The following is a 15,161-nucleotide window of genomic DNA, read 5'->3' on the forward strand; positions in this document are numbered from 1 at the left end:
GAATGTGGTCTGAACGCGGGGCTTGTGCCACGGACGAACCCTGAGAGACAGGCCCAGAGGAAGAGCTCCATGACCCAGCTACAGCAGTGGGTCAACCAGCGCAGAGTCATGGCTGTACAGGAGGACATGAACAGGTGAGAGAGAGAAAGAGGGAGTGAGAGAGAGGGATGGGAGAGAGAGGATAGAGAGAGAAAGAGAGAGAGAGAGCAGGAGAGAGGGGATGGGAGAGAGGATGAGTTAGAGAGCTGTTTTTGTGTGTCTACAACTACATGTCTCCCTTCAACTATCTCTCTGTCTCTCTCATTATCTTCCCCCAGTACCTCCCATTACTACACAGTGAACCGGGGTGTTCCAGCTGACTACTACAGCGTCTACGGTAGCGTGGTGGGTGGTCCAGGCTACGTGGAGCAGTACCCCCTCTACCCCTTGGGCATACGCCCCGACAGCATCTGCTCTGTGTCAGCCATGGGCTACGACCGCCTGGGCCCCCCTCGCTGGACCAACGAGGACAAGAGATGCTCACTACGGGACGGACCCCCGCCCCCTCGAGATCCATACGGTCCCCCACCCGGCCCTGCCTATTACAACCAGATGGATGCAGCCCAGACCTCCATGAGGCGTCTCTCCATTCAGCCCAGGTCTAGGTCCGTCCCCAGGTCCCCTTCCTCATCCTCGGGTGGTCCCTACTCACCCGGCCCTCATAGCTTTGCCTCGCCCATCCGCTCGCCCTCGGCCCGGTTTGACAGAGGACCAAGCAGGCTACAGGAGGATGTGATCTACGCTGACCCCTCTGTGTACGGACTGAGGAGATCACTGAGCTCACCCAAGGTGAGAGGGTGTGTGTGTGTGTGCGCTGTGTCAGTGTATGTTTGTTATGCCTGACGATCATTTTTATGGAAAAAGACCAGATGGTAGATGTGTTACAATTTTTTACAATCACTTTGGCATTAATTTCCGATCCTTGAGGTCATTTTTCAAAACTCTAGACACAAAACTCAAAACGGTCATCACTTGTAGCACAGTCTGTCCAATGTTCAAACCATTGCATTGTGCATTCATATCTTTAAAGAAACCTTGCACATGCAGAATAATTGGTTCAAATATCTCGTTTATCATGAAATACCAAAGGAACATTAATTTAGATCACCAACACACAAGAAATTGATAGTTTCACTGTGTAGTTGTTTGTACAATCATTACATATTCTAGTACAAAATATGTGATGTTTCATTATGGTACTACACATAAATACATTACTGTAAAAGGACAAGCAGAGAGAATACAACAGACACAGTGAAATCATTTAACAAAATCTTAAAATTTATTGATGAAATACAATAAAATCACAACATAGGTTTCTTTGAATCAAAGCAAAAATAATTAGCTACAAAAAAGAAAAAAACCTACAGTAAAACGTCAACTGCAGTGTTCCTGGCCTGGCTTACTGTAAAAAGCAAAACAAATAATTGTTGTGGATTTGGCCACAGGTTCTCATCCACATCACAAAGGATGTTTTCATTGGCCAAACATCTTGGGAAGAATCTTCGGGCATGGTGAATCCAGGCCTGACACTGGTCTGCCGTGATGTCATTGCATGCGTCATCCATGGCCTGGAGAAGGGTGGCTTGTTCSTGAGGGCYCCTATCATATACCTTCCACCTTTATGTGGAGAAAGATTCCCCAATCGGGTTAAGGAAAGGAGAGTATGGGGGTAAGTACAGGGTGGTAAATTGTGGATGGGCCTGAAACCATGCTTGCACCATTTGAGCATGGTGGAACCTGACATTATCCCACACAATGACATAGGTCACGACATCAGCTCTACAGACCTGATTTATCTCATCAAGGAAGGTTACACAAGGAGAGCTGCATTATATGATCCAATACGAGGTCTGTGTCCCACCACACCATCTTCTGATATAGCCGCACACATGGTGATGTTGGCCCCACGTTGTCCAGGTACTTGGTTGGTTAACCTCTGGCCAATGAAATTCTTCCTTGTCTTGGCCAGGTTGAAGCCTGCCTCATCAAAAAGAGGAATTTGTGATGGTTTTCATCAGCATCCAGCTTCATCACCATCTAGAAATACATTTTGGATAGAGAATTACTGATTACAATGTTGTAGAATTTTTGGGGAATTTTTCACAACAGGCATCTTGAAACTGAACATACTCAGTCCTCAGTTGCTTCACTCTGTCTGCATTTCTTTCAAAAGGCACATGGTATAGCTGTTTTAGAGACACCTGGTGCCTTTTCAGCATGCGGGCAATAGTCGCAAACTTATTGGCTTCCACATTATTGAACATGCGTCATTGTCAAGATGTTGCTGCCAAAATTTCTGTAAAGGTGAATATCATTTCTGGCCCGAACCAAATTGACCACAGCCCCTCTTGTTGGTTAGTCAGAATTTTTGCCTCTGCGTCCCCTATTTGGCCTAGTCTCGATTCTGCAGGGAAAATTACAGTAAGAACACATTTAGTCACATCACCTACTCTGTGGTACACACTGGCAATGCAGTATACAGTCATTTGACAATTGAGAGTAGCCAATGTTAGTGCATGCTGAAGACTTACCGGTTCTCATTGTGGAAAGTTCTGATGATTGAGCCACCGGTTTGATCTTCTGAGGTTTGGTTGAATCATTGTAGCTGACTCAACATTGTCATGCCGTGATTTACGACATGGTCTACAACTATTGCTCGGATTTCATAGGACACTCTTTGCTGTTGCTGCCGCTGTTTGGTCCGTGGCCTTGTCCTCTACCACGTTCCCCCACACCTCTCAAACCAGGCCCACGACCCCCTCTCAACCAGGCCCACGACCACCTCTCAGAAGGGAGGCTTGTCCTCTACCACGTTCCCCCACACCTCTCAAACGAGGCCCACAACCACCTCTCAGAAGGGGTGCTTGTCCCTCTACCACGTTCCCCCCACACCTCTCAAACGAGGCCCACAACCACCTCTCAGGAGGGGTGCTTGTCCCCTGCCATTCCTTTGACCAATACGTCTTCCTTGTCTTCCTCCTCCACTGCTTGACCTCTTGTGACCTGGATCACCTGCTGGCTCCATGTTATCGCTATGTTGTTGTAGGTGGATACCACTCATTTCAAAATATACTCGTACCACAATTGAAATCAACATCAGTAACTAGTTTGGGAAAGCAATTACAAGGGGCCTGCATACATACACTCACCGGCCACTTATTTAGGTACACCTGCTTGCGCAAATAGCCTGCTCCTTCAAACAGCAAATCATGTGGCTGCTGCAACTCAACATATAGAGTATATAGAGTAGAGCTTTAGTTATTGTTCGACCAAACATTAGAACGGCAAGATGCGGAATCTCAGCAACTTTGACCGTGGTATGTTGTTGGTGCCACACATGGTGGTCACATCTCAGAAACAGCTGCCCTCCTGGGATTTTTACGCACTACAGTCTCTAGAGTTTACAGAGAATGGTCGCATAAACAAAACAAATTCAGTGAGCGGCAGTTCTGTGTGCCCAAACACCTTGTTAATGAGAGAGGTCAGAGGAGAATGTCCAGACTCATTCAAGCTAACAGAAAGCCACAAATGCTCAAATAACAGCTGTTTAAAACAGTGGTGTGGAGAAGAGCATCTCTTAACGTACAACACTGAATAATTCAGGCTGTTGTGGAGGAAAAGGGGGTCCTACCCAGTACTAGATATGTGTACCTAATAAAGTGGATGGTGAGTGTACTGTCAAATGTCAGTAATGTCAAACCTGAAAACATGGTCTGGAAAAGTGATACATGGGACCATAGAAACAATGTCTGATAAAGAATGATGATGAAATATACCCTCCATAGATAATGTAGTACAATTAGTTCATGTGCCACGGTTATTGGTGTCAATGGATCTTGTTATCCTGACACTTCATGATCTAAACATGGAATATTGTTCATCAGTTTCCATAAAACTATGCATTAAGAGTAATGCAACATTTCTTATCATTTTGAGCAGTTGTATCAATTGGTAGTTAGATCATTGTAATGAAATTAATAGACAGGTGATTTTAGTTCAATGAACAAATGATCTTAGCTTTATGTGTATTGTATCCAAGCAATTGGAAAAGTGTTAGAGTTTTGAAAATGTGCATTTTGATCATCGGTTGTGAGTTTGTGTCTTGAGTTTTGAAAAATGACATCAAAGTTCTGAAATGAGTGCATAAGTGATTGTAAAAATGTGTAATTGGTGAAGATGTCTTTGTGTTGCTAGCCCAGAGATCTTAGAACATCCTGGTATTTCTCTTATTTCAGTATGATTACCCTGGAGACAGGAGGTCGCTAAGCCAAGGAATGTACCACTACAACTACCCTGCCTCCCCCTCTCTCCACAGCAAAATGGTACGTCCTCCCAAAGCGTGTTACACTATCAAGAGACACAGACCAATGAGTCCAATGTCAAGTTTGTGAGACACTTGACTACAGCCCTCACACACACCTACACGCGCTTAGCAGGAATATTGTCCTCGACAACTACCTGTGCTTTAAAATAAGATCAGCAGTGTCTCTAAAGGTATGTTATAGCTGTGCTTCACTGCTGTATCTGGTGTGAGTTCATATGTCTGTCCTCTCTTTCTGTCTCTCTCTTTCTGTCTTCTCTCTTTCTGTCTATCTTTTGTTTTGTCTCTGTCACTCTTTCACTCTCTCTTTCTCTGTCTGTGCTGTGTCTTTATTTCTGTTTCTGTTTACTCTCTATTTTTCTCTACATACACAACTCTCTCTCCTTGTACTCTTTGTTTATGTCTCTACATATGCTGGTGCCACTGATGCTGTTGCTACTGGTTCACTGGTTTCTCTGGTACTGGGTCTTGCACTGTCCTCGTCCTTGTCATTGCTGCTGTCACTGCTGCTGCTTGTATCAGGAGGACATTTTAGACTTGCAGCTCCAGAGAAACCTGGAGTACCTCGATCAACAGGTATGTGCGTAGCATCTCTGAACACTGCTCTACCACTACTCTATCTCATGCACATGAACACTAACACACCAAACAAAATCCAATGTATTTTACACATTACGTGCTATGTCACAATACATTGTAAAAAGCTAGGTAACTAACAAAATGACTTGGAAACAACGTTGCATTTCAACTAGTTTGTGCCAAGTGGGAAAGCTTGGTAACTAACAAATGACTTGGAAACAACGTTGATTCAACTAGTTTGTGCCAAGTGGGAAAGCTTGGTAACTAACAAATGACTTGGAAACAACGTTGATTCAACTAGTTTGTGCCAAGTGGGAAAGCTTGGTAACTAACAAATGACTTGGAAACAACGTTGATTCAACTAGTTTGTGCCAAGTGGGAAAGCTTGGTAACTAACAAATGACTTGGAAAACAACGTTGATTCAACTAGTTTGTGCCAAGTGGGAAAGCTTGGTAACTAAACAAATGACTTGGAAACAACGTTGATTCAACTAGTTTGTGCCAAGTGGGAAAGCTTGGTAACTAACAAATGACTTGGAAACAACGTTGATTCAACTAGTTTGTGCCAAGTGGGAAAGCTTGGTAACTAACAAATGACTGGAAACAACGTTGATTCAACTGGTTGTGCCAAGTGGGAAAGCTTGGTAACTAACAAATGACTTGGAAACAACGTTGATTCAACTAGTTTGTGCCAAGTGGGAAAGCTTGGTAACTAACAAATGACTTGGAAACAACGTTGATTCAACTAGTTTGTGCCAAGTGGGAAAGCTTGGTAACTAACAAATGACTGGAAACAACGTTGATTCAACTAGTTTGTGCCAAGTGGGAAAGCTTGGTAACTAACAAATGACTTGGAAACAACGTTGATTCAAACTAGTTTGTGCCAAGTGGGAAAGCTTGGTAACTAACAAATGACTTGGAAACAACGTTGATTCAACTAGTGTTGTGCCAAGTGGGAAAGCTTGGTAACTAACAAATGACTTGGAAACAACGTTGATTCAACTAGTTTGTGCCAAGTGGGAAAGCTTGGTAACTAACAAATGACTTGGAAACAACGTTGATTCAACTAGTTTGTGCCAAGTGGGAAAGCTTGGTAACTAACAAATGACTTGGAAACAACGTTGATTCAACTAGTTTGTGCCAAGTGGGAAAGCTTGGTAACTAACAAATGACTTGGAAACAACGTTGATTCAACTAGTTTGTGCCAAGTGGAAAGCTTTGGTAACTAACAAATGACTTGAAACAACGTTGATTCAACTAGTTTGTGCCAAGTGGGAAAGCTTGGTAACTAACAAAATGACTTGGAAACAACGTTGATTCAACTAGTTTGTGCCAAGTGGGAAAGCTTGGTAACTAACAAATGACTTGGAAACAACGTTGATTCAACTAGTTTGTGCCAAGTGGGAAAGCTTGGTAACTAACAAATGACTTGGAACACACGTTGATTCAACTAGTTTGTGCCAAGTGGGAAAGCTTGGTAACTAACAAATGACTTGGAAACAACGTTGATTCAACTAGTTTGTGCCAAGTGGGAAAGCTTGGTAACTAACAAATGACTTGGAAACAACGTTGATTCAACTAGGTGTTGGCCAAGTGGGAAAGCTTGGTAACTAACAAATGACTTGGAAACAACGTTGATTCAACTAGTTTGTGCCAAGTGGAAAGCTTGGTAACTAACAAATGACTTGGAAACAACGTTGATTCAACTAGTTGTGCCAAGTGGGAAAGCTTGGTAACTAAACAATGACTTGGAAACACTTGAATCAACTAGTTTGTGCCAAGTGGGAAAGCTTGGTAACTAACAAATGACTTGGAAACAACGTTGATTCAACTAGTTTGTGCCAAGTGGGAAGCTTGGTAACTAACAAATGACTTGAAACAACGTTGATTCAACTAGGTTGTGCCAAGTGGGAAAGCTTGGTAACTAACAAATGACTTGGAAACAAGTTGTATTCAACTAGTTTGTGCCAAGTGGGAAAGCTTGGTAACTAACAAATGACTTGGAAACAACGTTGATTCAACTAGTTGTGCCAAGTGGGAAAGCTTGGTAACTAACAAATGACTTGGAAACAACGTTGATTCAACTAGTTGTGTGCCAAGTGGGAAAGCTTGGTAACTAACAAATGACTTGGAAACAACGTTGATTCAACTAGTTTGTGCCAAGTGGGAAAGCTTGGTAACTAACAAATGACTTGGAACAAACGTTGATTCAACTAGGTTGTGCCAAGTGGGAAAGCTTTTGTAAATAACAAATGACTTGGAACAACGTTGATTCAACTATTTTGCCAAGTGGGAAAGCTTGGTAACTAACAAATGACTTGGAAACAACGTTGATTCAACTAGTTTTGCCAAGTGGGAAAGCTGTGGTAAACTAACAAATGACTTGGAAACAACGTTGATTCAACTAGTTTGTGCCAAGTGGGAAAGCTTGGTAACTAACAAATGACTTGGAAACAACTTGATTCAACTAGGTTGTGGCCAAGTGGGAAAGCTTGGTAACTAACAAATGACTTGGAAACAACGTTGATTCAACAGTTTGGCCAAGTGGGAAAGCCTTGGTAACTAACAAATGACTTGGAAACAACGTTGATTCAACTAGGTTGTGCCAAGTGGGAAAGCTTGGTAACTAAACAAATGACTTGGAAACAACGTTGATTCAACTATTTGTGGCCAAGTGGGAAAGCTTGGTAACTAAAAATGACTTGGAAACAACGTTGATTCAACTAGTTGTGCCAAGTGGGAAAGCTTGGTAACTAACAAATGACTTGGAAACAACGTTGATTCAACTAGTTTTGTGCCAAGTGGGAAAGCTTGGTAACTACAAATGACTTGGAAACAACGTTGATTCAACTAGTTTGTGCCCAAGTGGGAAAGCTTGGTAAACTAACAAATGACTTGGAAATACAACGTTTGATTCAACTAATTTGTGCCAAGTGGGAAAGCTTGGTAACTAACAAATGACTTGGAAACAACGTTGATTCAACTAGTTTGTGCCAAGTGGGAAAGCTTGGTAACTAACAGTGCCTTCTGAAAGTATTCAGATTTGGACTTTTTCCACATTTTGTTACGTTACAGCCTTATTCTAAAATTGATTGAATCGTTTTTTTTCTTCTCAACAATCTACACACAATACCCCATAATGATAAAGCAAAAGCAGGTCTTTAGAAATTTTAGCTAATTTATATATATATATTTTTAAACGGGATTGTGAGATTTACATAAGTATTCAGACCCTTTACTCAGTACTTTGTTGAAGCACCTTTGGCAGCGATTAGAGCATTGATTCTTCTTGGGTATGACGTTACAAACTTGGCTCACCTGTATTTGGGGAGTTTCTCCGATTCTTCTCTGCAGATCCTCTCAAGCTCTGTCAGGTTGGATGGGGAGCGTCGCTGCACAGCTATTTTCAGGTCTCTCCAGCGATGTTAGATTGGGTTCAAATCCGGGCTCTGGCTGGGCCACTCAAGGACATTCAGAGACTTGTTCCAAAGCCACTCCTGTGTTGTTTTGGATGTGTGCTTAGGGTCGTTGTACTGTTGGAAGGTGAACCGTCGCCCCAGTCTGAGGTCCTGAGCGCTTTGGAGCAGGTTTTCATCAAGGATCTCTCTGTACTTTGCTCTGTTCATCTTTGCCTGGATCCTGACTGGTCTCCCAGTCCCTGCCGCTGAAAAACATCCCCACCGCATGATGCTGCCACCACCATGCTTCACTGTACGGATGGTGCCAGGTTTCTTCCATACGTGACTCTTGGCATTCAGGCCAAAGAGTTCAATATTGATTTCATCAGACCATGGCATCTTGTTTCTCATGGTCTGAGAGTGTTTAGGTACCTTTGGCAAACTCCAAGCGGGCTGTCATGTGCCTTTTACTGAGGAGTGGCTTCTTTCTGGCCACCATAAAGGCCCGATTGGTGGAGTGCTGCAGAGATTGCAGAGATGGTTGTCCTTGATCCTTCTGGAAGGTTCTTCCATCTTCACAGAGGAACTCTAGAGCTCTGTCAGAGTGACCAGCGGGTTTTTGGTCAGCTCCCCAACCAAGGCCCTTCTCCCTCGATTGCCCAGTTTGGCCGGGCGGCCAGCTCTAGGAAGAGTCTTGGTGCTTCCAAACTTCTTCCATTTAAGAATGATGGAGGGCCACTGTGTTCTTGGGGACCTTCAATGCTACAGACATTTTTTGGTACCCTTCCCCAGATTTGTTCCTCGATTCAATGCTGTCTCGGAGCACTGCGGACAATTACATTGATCTCGTAGCTTGGTTTTTGCTCTGACATGCGTTGTCAACTACGGGACCTTATATAGACAGGTGTGTGCCTTTCCAAATCATGTCCAATTAATTGAATTTACCACAGGTGGACTCCAATCAAGTTGAAGAAACATCTCAAGGATGATCAATGGAAACACTCTGAATACTTATGTAAATAAGGTATTTCTGTTTTTGCTTTTTCATCATGGGGTTTTGTGTGTAGATTTCAGAGGATTTTTGTTTATTTGATCCATTTTAGAATAAGGCTGTAACATAACAAAATGTGGTAATGTCAAGTGGTCTGAATACTTTCCGAAGGCACTGTAGCTACTGAGGACAGAGAAGGGTGGGGAAGGAAGAGTCTAGAAGTCTTGAGAAGATGAGAAGAATGACATTTGGATCACCCATAAACTGTTGGTTACACTAAACCCCTCACAAAGTGTGGTTGACAGCATTTGTGTGATGTTTGCCACAGCATTCAGATGTATTGTCGTGTGGAAGATGTATTGTCCATGTTGTCCACACTGCTACCTGCTAAAAACCTGTTGTTTCTCACAACCACATTCCAGATTCACTCCCACTATTACCCTCTCTCCCCTGTCTCACTGTCACTGACTGCTTACACCTTATGGTAATGACCAGTCTCTGGTAATGCAGTATACACACCCCATCAGATCTACAATTACCTGAACTCTTTGCTCWACATTAAACACAAACAGAAAGTTGTCTCTTCGATTTAACCAATTTGATTCTCAAATTCAAATTAGAATAGAACCGCACTAGTCAGGGACTGTTACTGCGGCCAAGCTCCTGTCTTTACTGTGACAACCAGGAGAATGATGGACAGTGTGTTTCGCCCCAGGTGACCGGTGGAGATCACCTTATCGGCATGGTAACCAGAATGGTGGAGCGATCCTCCTCTAGAGCAAATCTCTTCTCACAAGTAAGAGAGGAGAGAGTGTCCCAGAGAGGCAGGTTTCAGCATGACCCACAGGCCCCACAGTGGTCCCCAAATGATTTTATTTCCACTGGGACCCACCTAAAGCCTTTCAACTTTTCGCATGAGTCATCATGGGAATACAAATAATGTTTCTAACCATGACCCAGTCATGCCATAACCCAAAGGAAGGAAACATTACCACTCAAAGACCCCTATTCCCTCACAATATTCCCCTTCCCCTAATATGCGTTTCCAAGATGTCTGGATCATTGTAGCACAGATTGTTTGCCTTGTAGCCACATGTTTTCTGGTATTAGAGTGTAACTCCTTGTGCAGGCTCTCTCTTTCCACAGAGGTCCACTACTGCCCTCTTCAGGGCTTTTCTAGTCACTAGTGATTTAGGGCATGGGGCTCAGGTGTAGTCTAGACAGAATCAAATCAAATTAAATAAAACTTTATTTGTCACATGCGCCGAATACAACAGGTGACCAGTCTCTGGTCTCTTACCGTTAAATGCTTACTTACATGCCCTTAACCTGAGTGGCGCTGCGATCTAAGGCACTGCAACGCGTCATTACAGACCTGGGTTCGATCCCAGGCTGTGTCACAACCAGCCGTGAACGGGAGTCCCATAGAACGGTGCACAGTTGGTTAGGGGAGGGTTTGGCCGGGGTAGGGTAGGTTTTGGCCGGGGTAGGGGAGGTTTTGGCCGGGGTAGGGGAGGTTTTGGGAACGGGGTAGAGGAGGTTTTGGCCGGGGTAGGGGAGGGTTTGGCCGGGGTAGGGGAGGTTTTGGCCGGGTAGGGGAGGTTTGGCCGGGGTAGGGAGGGTTTTGGCGGGTAGGGGAGGTTTTGGCCGGGGTAGGGGAGGGGGTTTTGGCTGGGGTAGGGGAGGGTTTGGCCGGGGTAGGGGTGGGTTTGGCCGGGTAGGGGGGGTTTGGCTGGGGTGGGAGGTTTTGGCCGGGGTAGGGGAGGGTTTGGCCGGGGTAGGGGAGGGTTTGGCCGTCACTGTAAATAAGAATTTGTCTTTAACTGACTTGCCTAGTTAAATAAAGGTTTCAAAAATAAAAACAACAATGCAGTTCAAGAAAAAGCTAAGAAAATATTTAGTAAATAAACTAAAGCAAACAACAATAAAAAGTAACACAATAAAATAACAATAACGAGGCCATATACAGGAGGTACCGGTACCGAGTCAGTGTGTGGGAGTACAGGATAGTTGAGGTAATTTGTACATGTAGGTAGGGGTAAAATGACTATGCATAAATAATAAACAGCGAGTAGCTGTTTACCCCCATCCCCCCAAAACAAATGTAAATGGTCCGGGTGGCCATTTGATTAATTGTTCAGCAATCTTATGGCTTGGGGGTAGAAGCTGTTAAGGATTTTCCCCTCCCACTCCCTATTCTAGCATGTGGATTTTAGATGCCAGGCTCTATCCACAGAACTGGCTTTTGGTTTCTTTGTCTTACCAATTCATTTGCGATTTTAGTTATCCATGTTGCTTCAGAGCTTTATGTTTCTTCATCTTTCCATCTGTGTTCTATGTCATGTCCTGTCTTGTGCTGTAGCTCAATAGTGTGTCAGTGCTTTACAACATCCCCAACCACCCTCCCTCTTTGTTGTACCCCTCTTTCTCCACTGTGATGTCATATCCTCCTTCATATACCATCCAATCACAGTCCCCCATAAGGACATAGATCAGTGTTTCCCGACCTTGGTCCTCGAGTACCCCCAACAAAACACAGTTTCGTTGTAGCCCTTGACATACACACCTCATTCAACTCATTGAGGGCTTGATGATTAGTTGACAAGTTGAATCAGGTGTGCTTGTCCAGGGATACAATAAAATGTCTACTGTTGTGTGTACTTGAGAACCAGGGTTGGGAAAAACTGAAATAGATGACCTGGATATGACCTTTGACATTTTGACAGAGGGGGTAATCATTCCAGCTCACCCTACTGCAGGAATCATGAACTGGATTCAACTGCGGGCCGATTATTTCTTGAGCGGATTGTTAGGGGGCCGGAACATAATTACAAATAATTAGTAGAATGCAAATTGACCGCAAGAATCGCAAATGTGTAGGAATACTTTAGATCAGATTTCCAGGGCCTCCCGAGTGGCACAGCGGTCTAAGTCACTGCATCGCAGTGCTTGAGGTGTCACTACAGACCTGGGTTTGATCCCAGGCTGTGTCACAGCCAGCTGTGACCGGGAGACCCATGAGGCGGTGCACAACTGGACCAGTGTTGTCCGTGATAGGGGAGGGTTCAGCCGGCTGGGATTTCCTTGTCCCATTGCGCTCTTGTGGCGTGTCGAGGGTGCTGGCAAACTGACTTCTGTCGCCAGCTGGACTGTGTTTCCTCCAACACATTGGCGTGGCTGGGTTAAGTGAGCAGTGTGTCAAGAAGCAGTGTGGATTGACAGGGTTGTGTTTAGGAGGATGTATGACCTTCGTCTCTCCCGAGTCCGTAGGGGAGTTGCAGTGATGGGACAAGATTGTAACTACCAATTGGGGAGAAAAAGTTAAAAAAAAAAAAATCCAAAATTAAAATCAGTTGGAGCTGATTTGCTGGTGTTTTTAGTCTTTTATGTCCAACAATAAAAAATATAAAAACTAATTGGGGGGCCAAATAAAATACGCAGAAAACTTGGGGGGGGGCAAATAAAATCACCCGCAGGCTAAATTCGGCCCGCGGACCGTCAGTTGGGGAACCCTGCCCTATTGGCGCTCTCTGCTCCATACTGTAAACACCGATTTATATATGTTTTTTTTGTTTGTTCTTTTTTTGTCATTATCTTATTTGTTCAGTATTAATACCGATGTGATATGTACAGTACTCTGAAGTAGTGATATACTATGCATGTACTATGCACATGGTATGGTATGGTGTTGTTACACTAGTTCTATTCTGTGCTACGCCATTGATAAAGTGTTGTTTACAACTGGGTGGGTCTGGGCCATTCCTACTGTATGGCTCACTGAAGCCTTCTGTAAAATGATGTGTGGGTTGTTTTACAAACCAATGGTCTATGAATGATTAGTTTGAATAGGGTCTGGTTGATAGAATGTAAGTATTAAGAATCCTGTCTCTGTTTTCCCAGGTGCCTCCATTCGATGACCCCTACAGGGAGCTGCACCCTACACTGAATCTCAACGAGCTTGAGACCAGCGTAAGGCCCTGTCCCTCCATCAAACCGTCCCATAACAGCCTCACTCCTCCTACCCTAAACCATCAACTTTCAGCCACCTTACTCGCTCCTGCAAACACCCTCCCTCCAATGTCTTAATTTGCTCTCTGACATTTTAATGAACTGTCTCTCTCTCTCTCTCTCTCTCTCTCTCTCTCTCTCTCTCTCGCTCTCGCGCTCTAGAAACTTCTGGGTCGTCTGTGTGAGCAGAACAGGATTCTAAAGGACCAGGAAGCAGTGGTCCACAGGCTGAGGATGGACAAGGTAGATAGAGAAGTTTTACCACTAAAATCTTCCCCTCGTACTCTACCAGATCCAGCATACTAAACATTGCAAAGTCCAGGCGAGTCCAGCTGAAGACACAGCATGTCTGTTGGTATATGCTGTTACGAAATGTATTCTATTTATTTATTTATAAGGGACAATGCACATTAATCAACATCAATATTACAATAATGCAAAATCCATGTAAATGTACTAGGGTTAGCCAAAAGCTCATTTGCACCTGTCGTCCCTGGGCAGATACTCACTAAAACAATACAACATACAAATACATTACATTCAATAATATATAATTCTAACAACAACAACACTATCATCAACTGTCATCTTACATGAGGAACCACAGATAACTCATGTGTACAGGTTTGGATAGAGTTGAGCAACAATCAGTGCAGCTTCTCAAGTCCATGGACATTGCATTCCAGTATATTGTAGCTCTAACAGAGAAGGCCGATTTACCAATTTTACTGTTTTGAAAAGGGACAACGCAACCCCCTCTAGTTACTGCCCTTGTTATCCTGGAGGTGCTTTCCTTGAGCATGATATGCCGATATAGGGGTGGAGGGAGGGTCAAGACCATGCAAGATGTTAAAGACAAGGCTTGCATCTACATAATGCTTAAACTATCCTGACTAAATAAATTATGTTTGTAGATTATATGACAATGGTGACAAATGTTTGGTTTGTTATCAAAACTCTTAAGTGTTTGTTTGTAGAGTGATTCAATTGGTTTCAGAATAGTAGCTCCTGCTTGTGACGTAGGGGAGTTGCAGTGATGGGACAAGATTGTAACTACCAATTGGGGAGAAAAAGTACAAAAAATAAATAAGTCCCGAATTAAAATCACTTGGAGCTGATTTGCTGGTGTTTTTAGTCTTTTTTCAATGGTGAGGCAATATCTCAGATGTGAGAAGATCACAGCATGCATGTATAGTTTGGAGGCCTCCAGAGGAAGGAAAGGTCTTACAAACCTAAAGTTGAATAATCCAATCTTGATCGTGTTAATCACCTTCACATGTTTCTTAAATGTCAAGTTGGAGTCCAAAATGACGCCGAGATACCTGAAGTTAGAAACAACTTTCAGATTCTCCCCATTAACAAGAACAGCTCGCTGGGAAGAATCAATTGATTTCTTAGAGAAGTACATACAGTCTTGTCGATTATTATTATTATTTTTTTAACCCTTTGACTTCGAAATACAAATACAAATGCAGGCAATAATTAGTCATCCATTTAGAAACATGTACCATAGCTTCAGTTAACTTGTTAACAACTAGTTGTCTATTTTTTGAGTGTACATACAGAACTGTATTGTCTGCATACATCTGTATGTTAACTTGTGGGAGATCATTTATATAGATGGTAAACAGAAGGGGGCCTAATATTGACCCTTGTGGGACTGCTGACTTCACCACCTATGTCCAGTTTAAATTTAATACAATCCAGAAAATAGCAGTTGGCTGTTTCGGTAGAATGGTTTGTTCTGAGTCCAAATTGCATTTGATGTATGCATTTGATGTATGCATTTGATGTATGCATTTGATGTATGCATTTGATGTAT

The 15,161-nt window shown here is 43.3% G+C and overlaps 1 protein-coding gene across 1 annotated transcript in view; it reads left to right on the forward strand.

Annotated features, from left to right (window-relative positions):
* The window catches only part of LOC111970341 (pleckstrin homology domain-containing family A member 6-like), a 53,882-nt gene continuing 38,721 nt past the window's right edge, over positions 1 to 15,161 (forward strand). Inside the window, exons 1-6 of the mRNA XM_070445719.1 lie at positions 1 to 134; positions 318 to 828; positions 4,278 to 4,364; positions 4,886 to 4,939; positions 13,232 to 13,300; positions 13,502 to 13,582. Coding sequence (XP_070301820.1) covers positions 70 to 134; positions 318 to 828; positions 4,278 to 4,364; positions 4,886 to 4,939; positions 13,232 to 13,300; positions 13,502 to 13,582 — 867 coding nt within the window. The 5' untranslated portion in view covers positions 1 to 69. The remainder of the gene's footprint in view (positions 135 to 317; positions 829 to 4,277; positions 4,365 to 4,885; positions 4,940 to 13,231; positions 13,301 to 13,501; positions 13,583 to 15,161) is intronic.

The sequence above is a fragment of the Salvelinus sp. IW2-2015 genome, linkage group LG11 (assembly GCF_002910315.2).
Source record: "Salvelinus sp. IW2-2015 linkage group LG11, ASM291031v2, whole genome shotgun sequence".
Lineage (NCBI taxonomy): Eukaryota > Metazoa > Chordata > Actinopteri > Salmoniformes > Salmonidae > Salvelinus > Salvelinus sp. IW2-2015.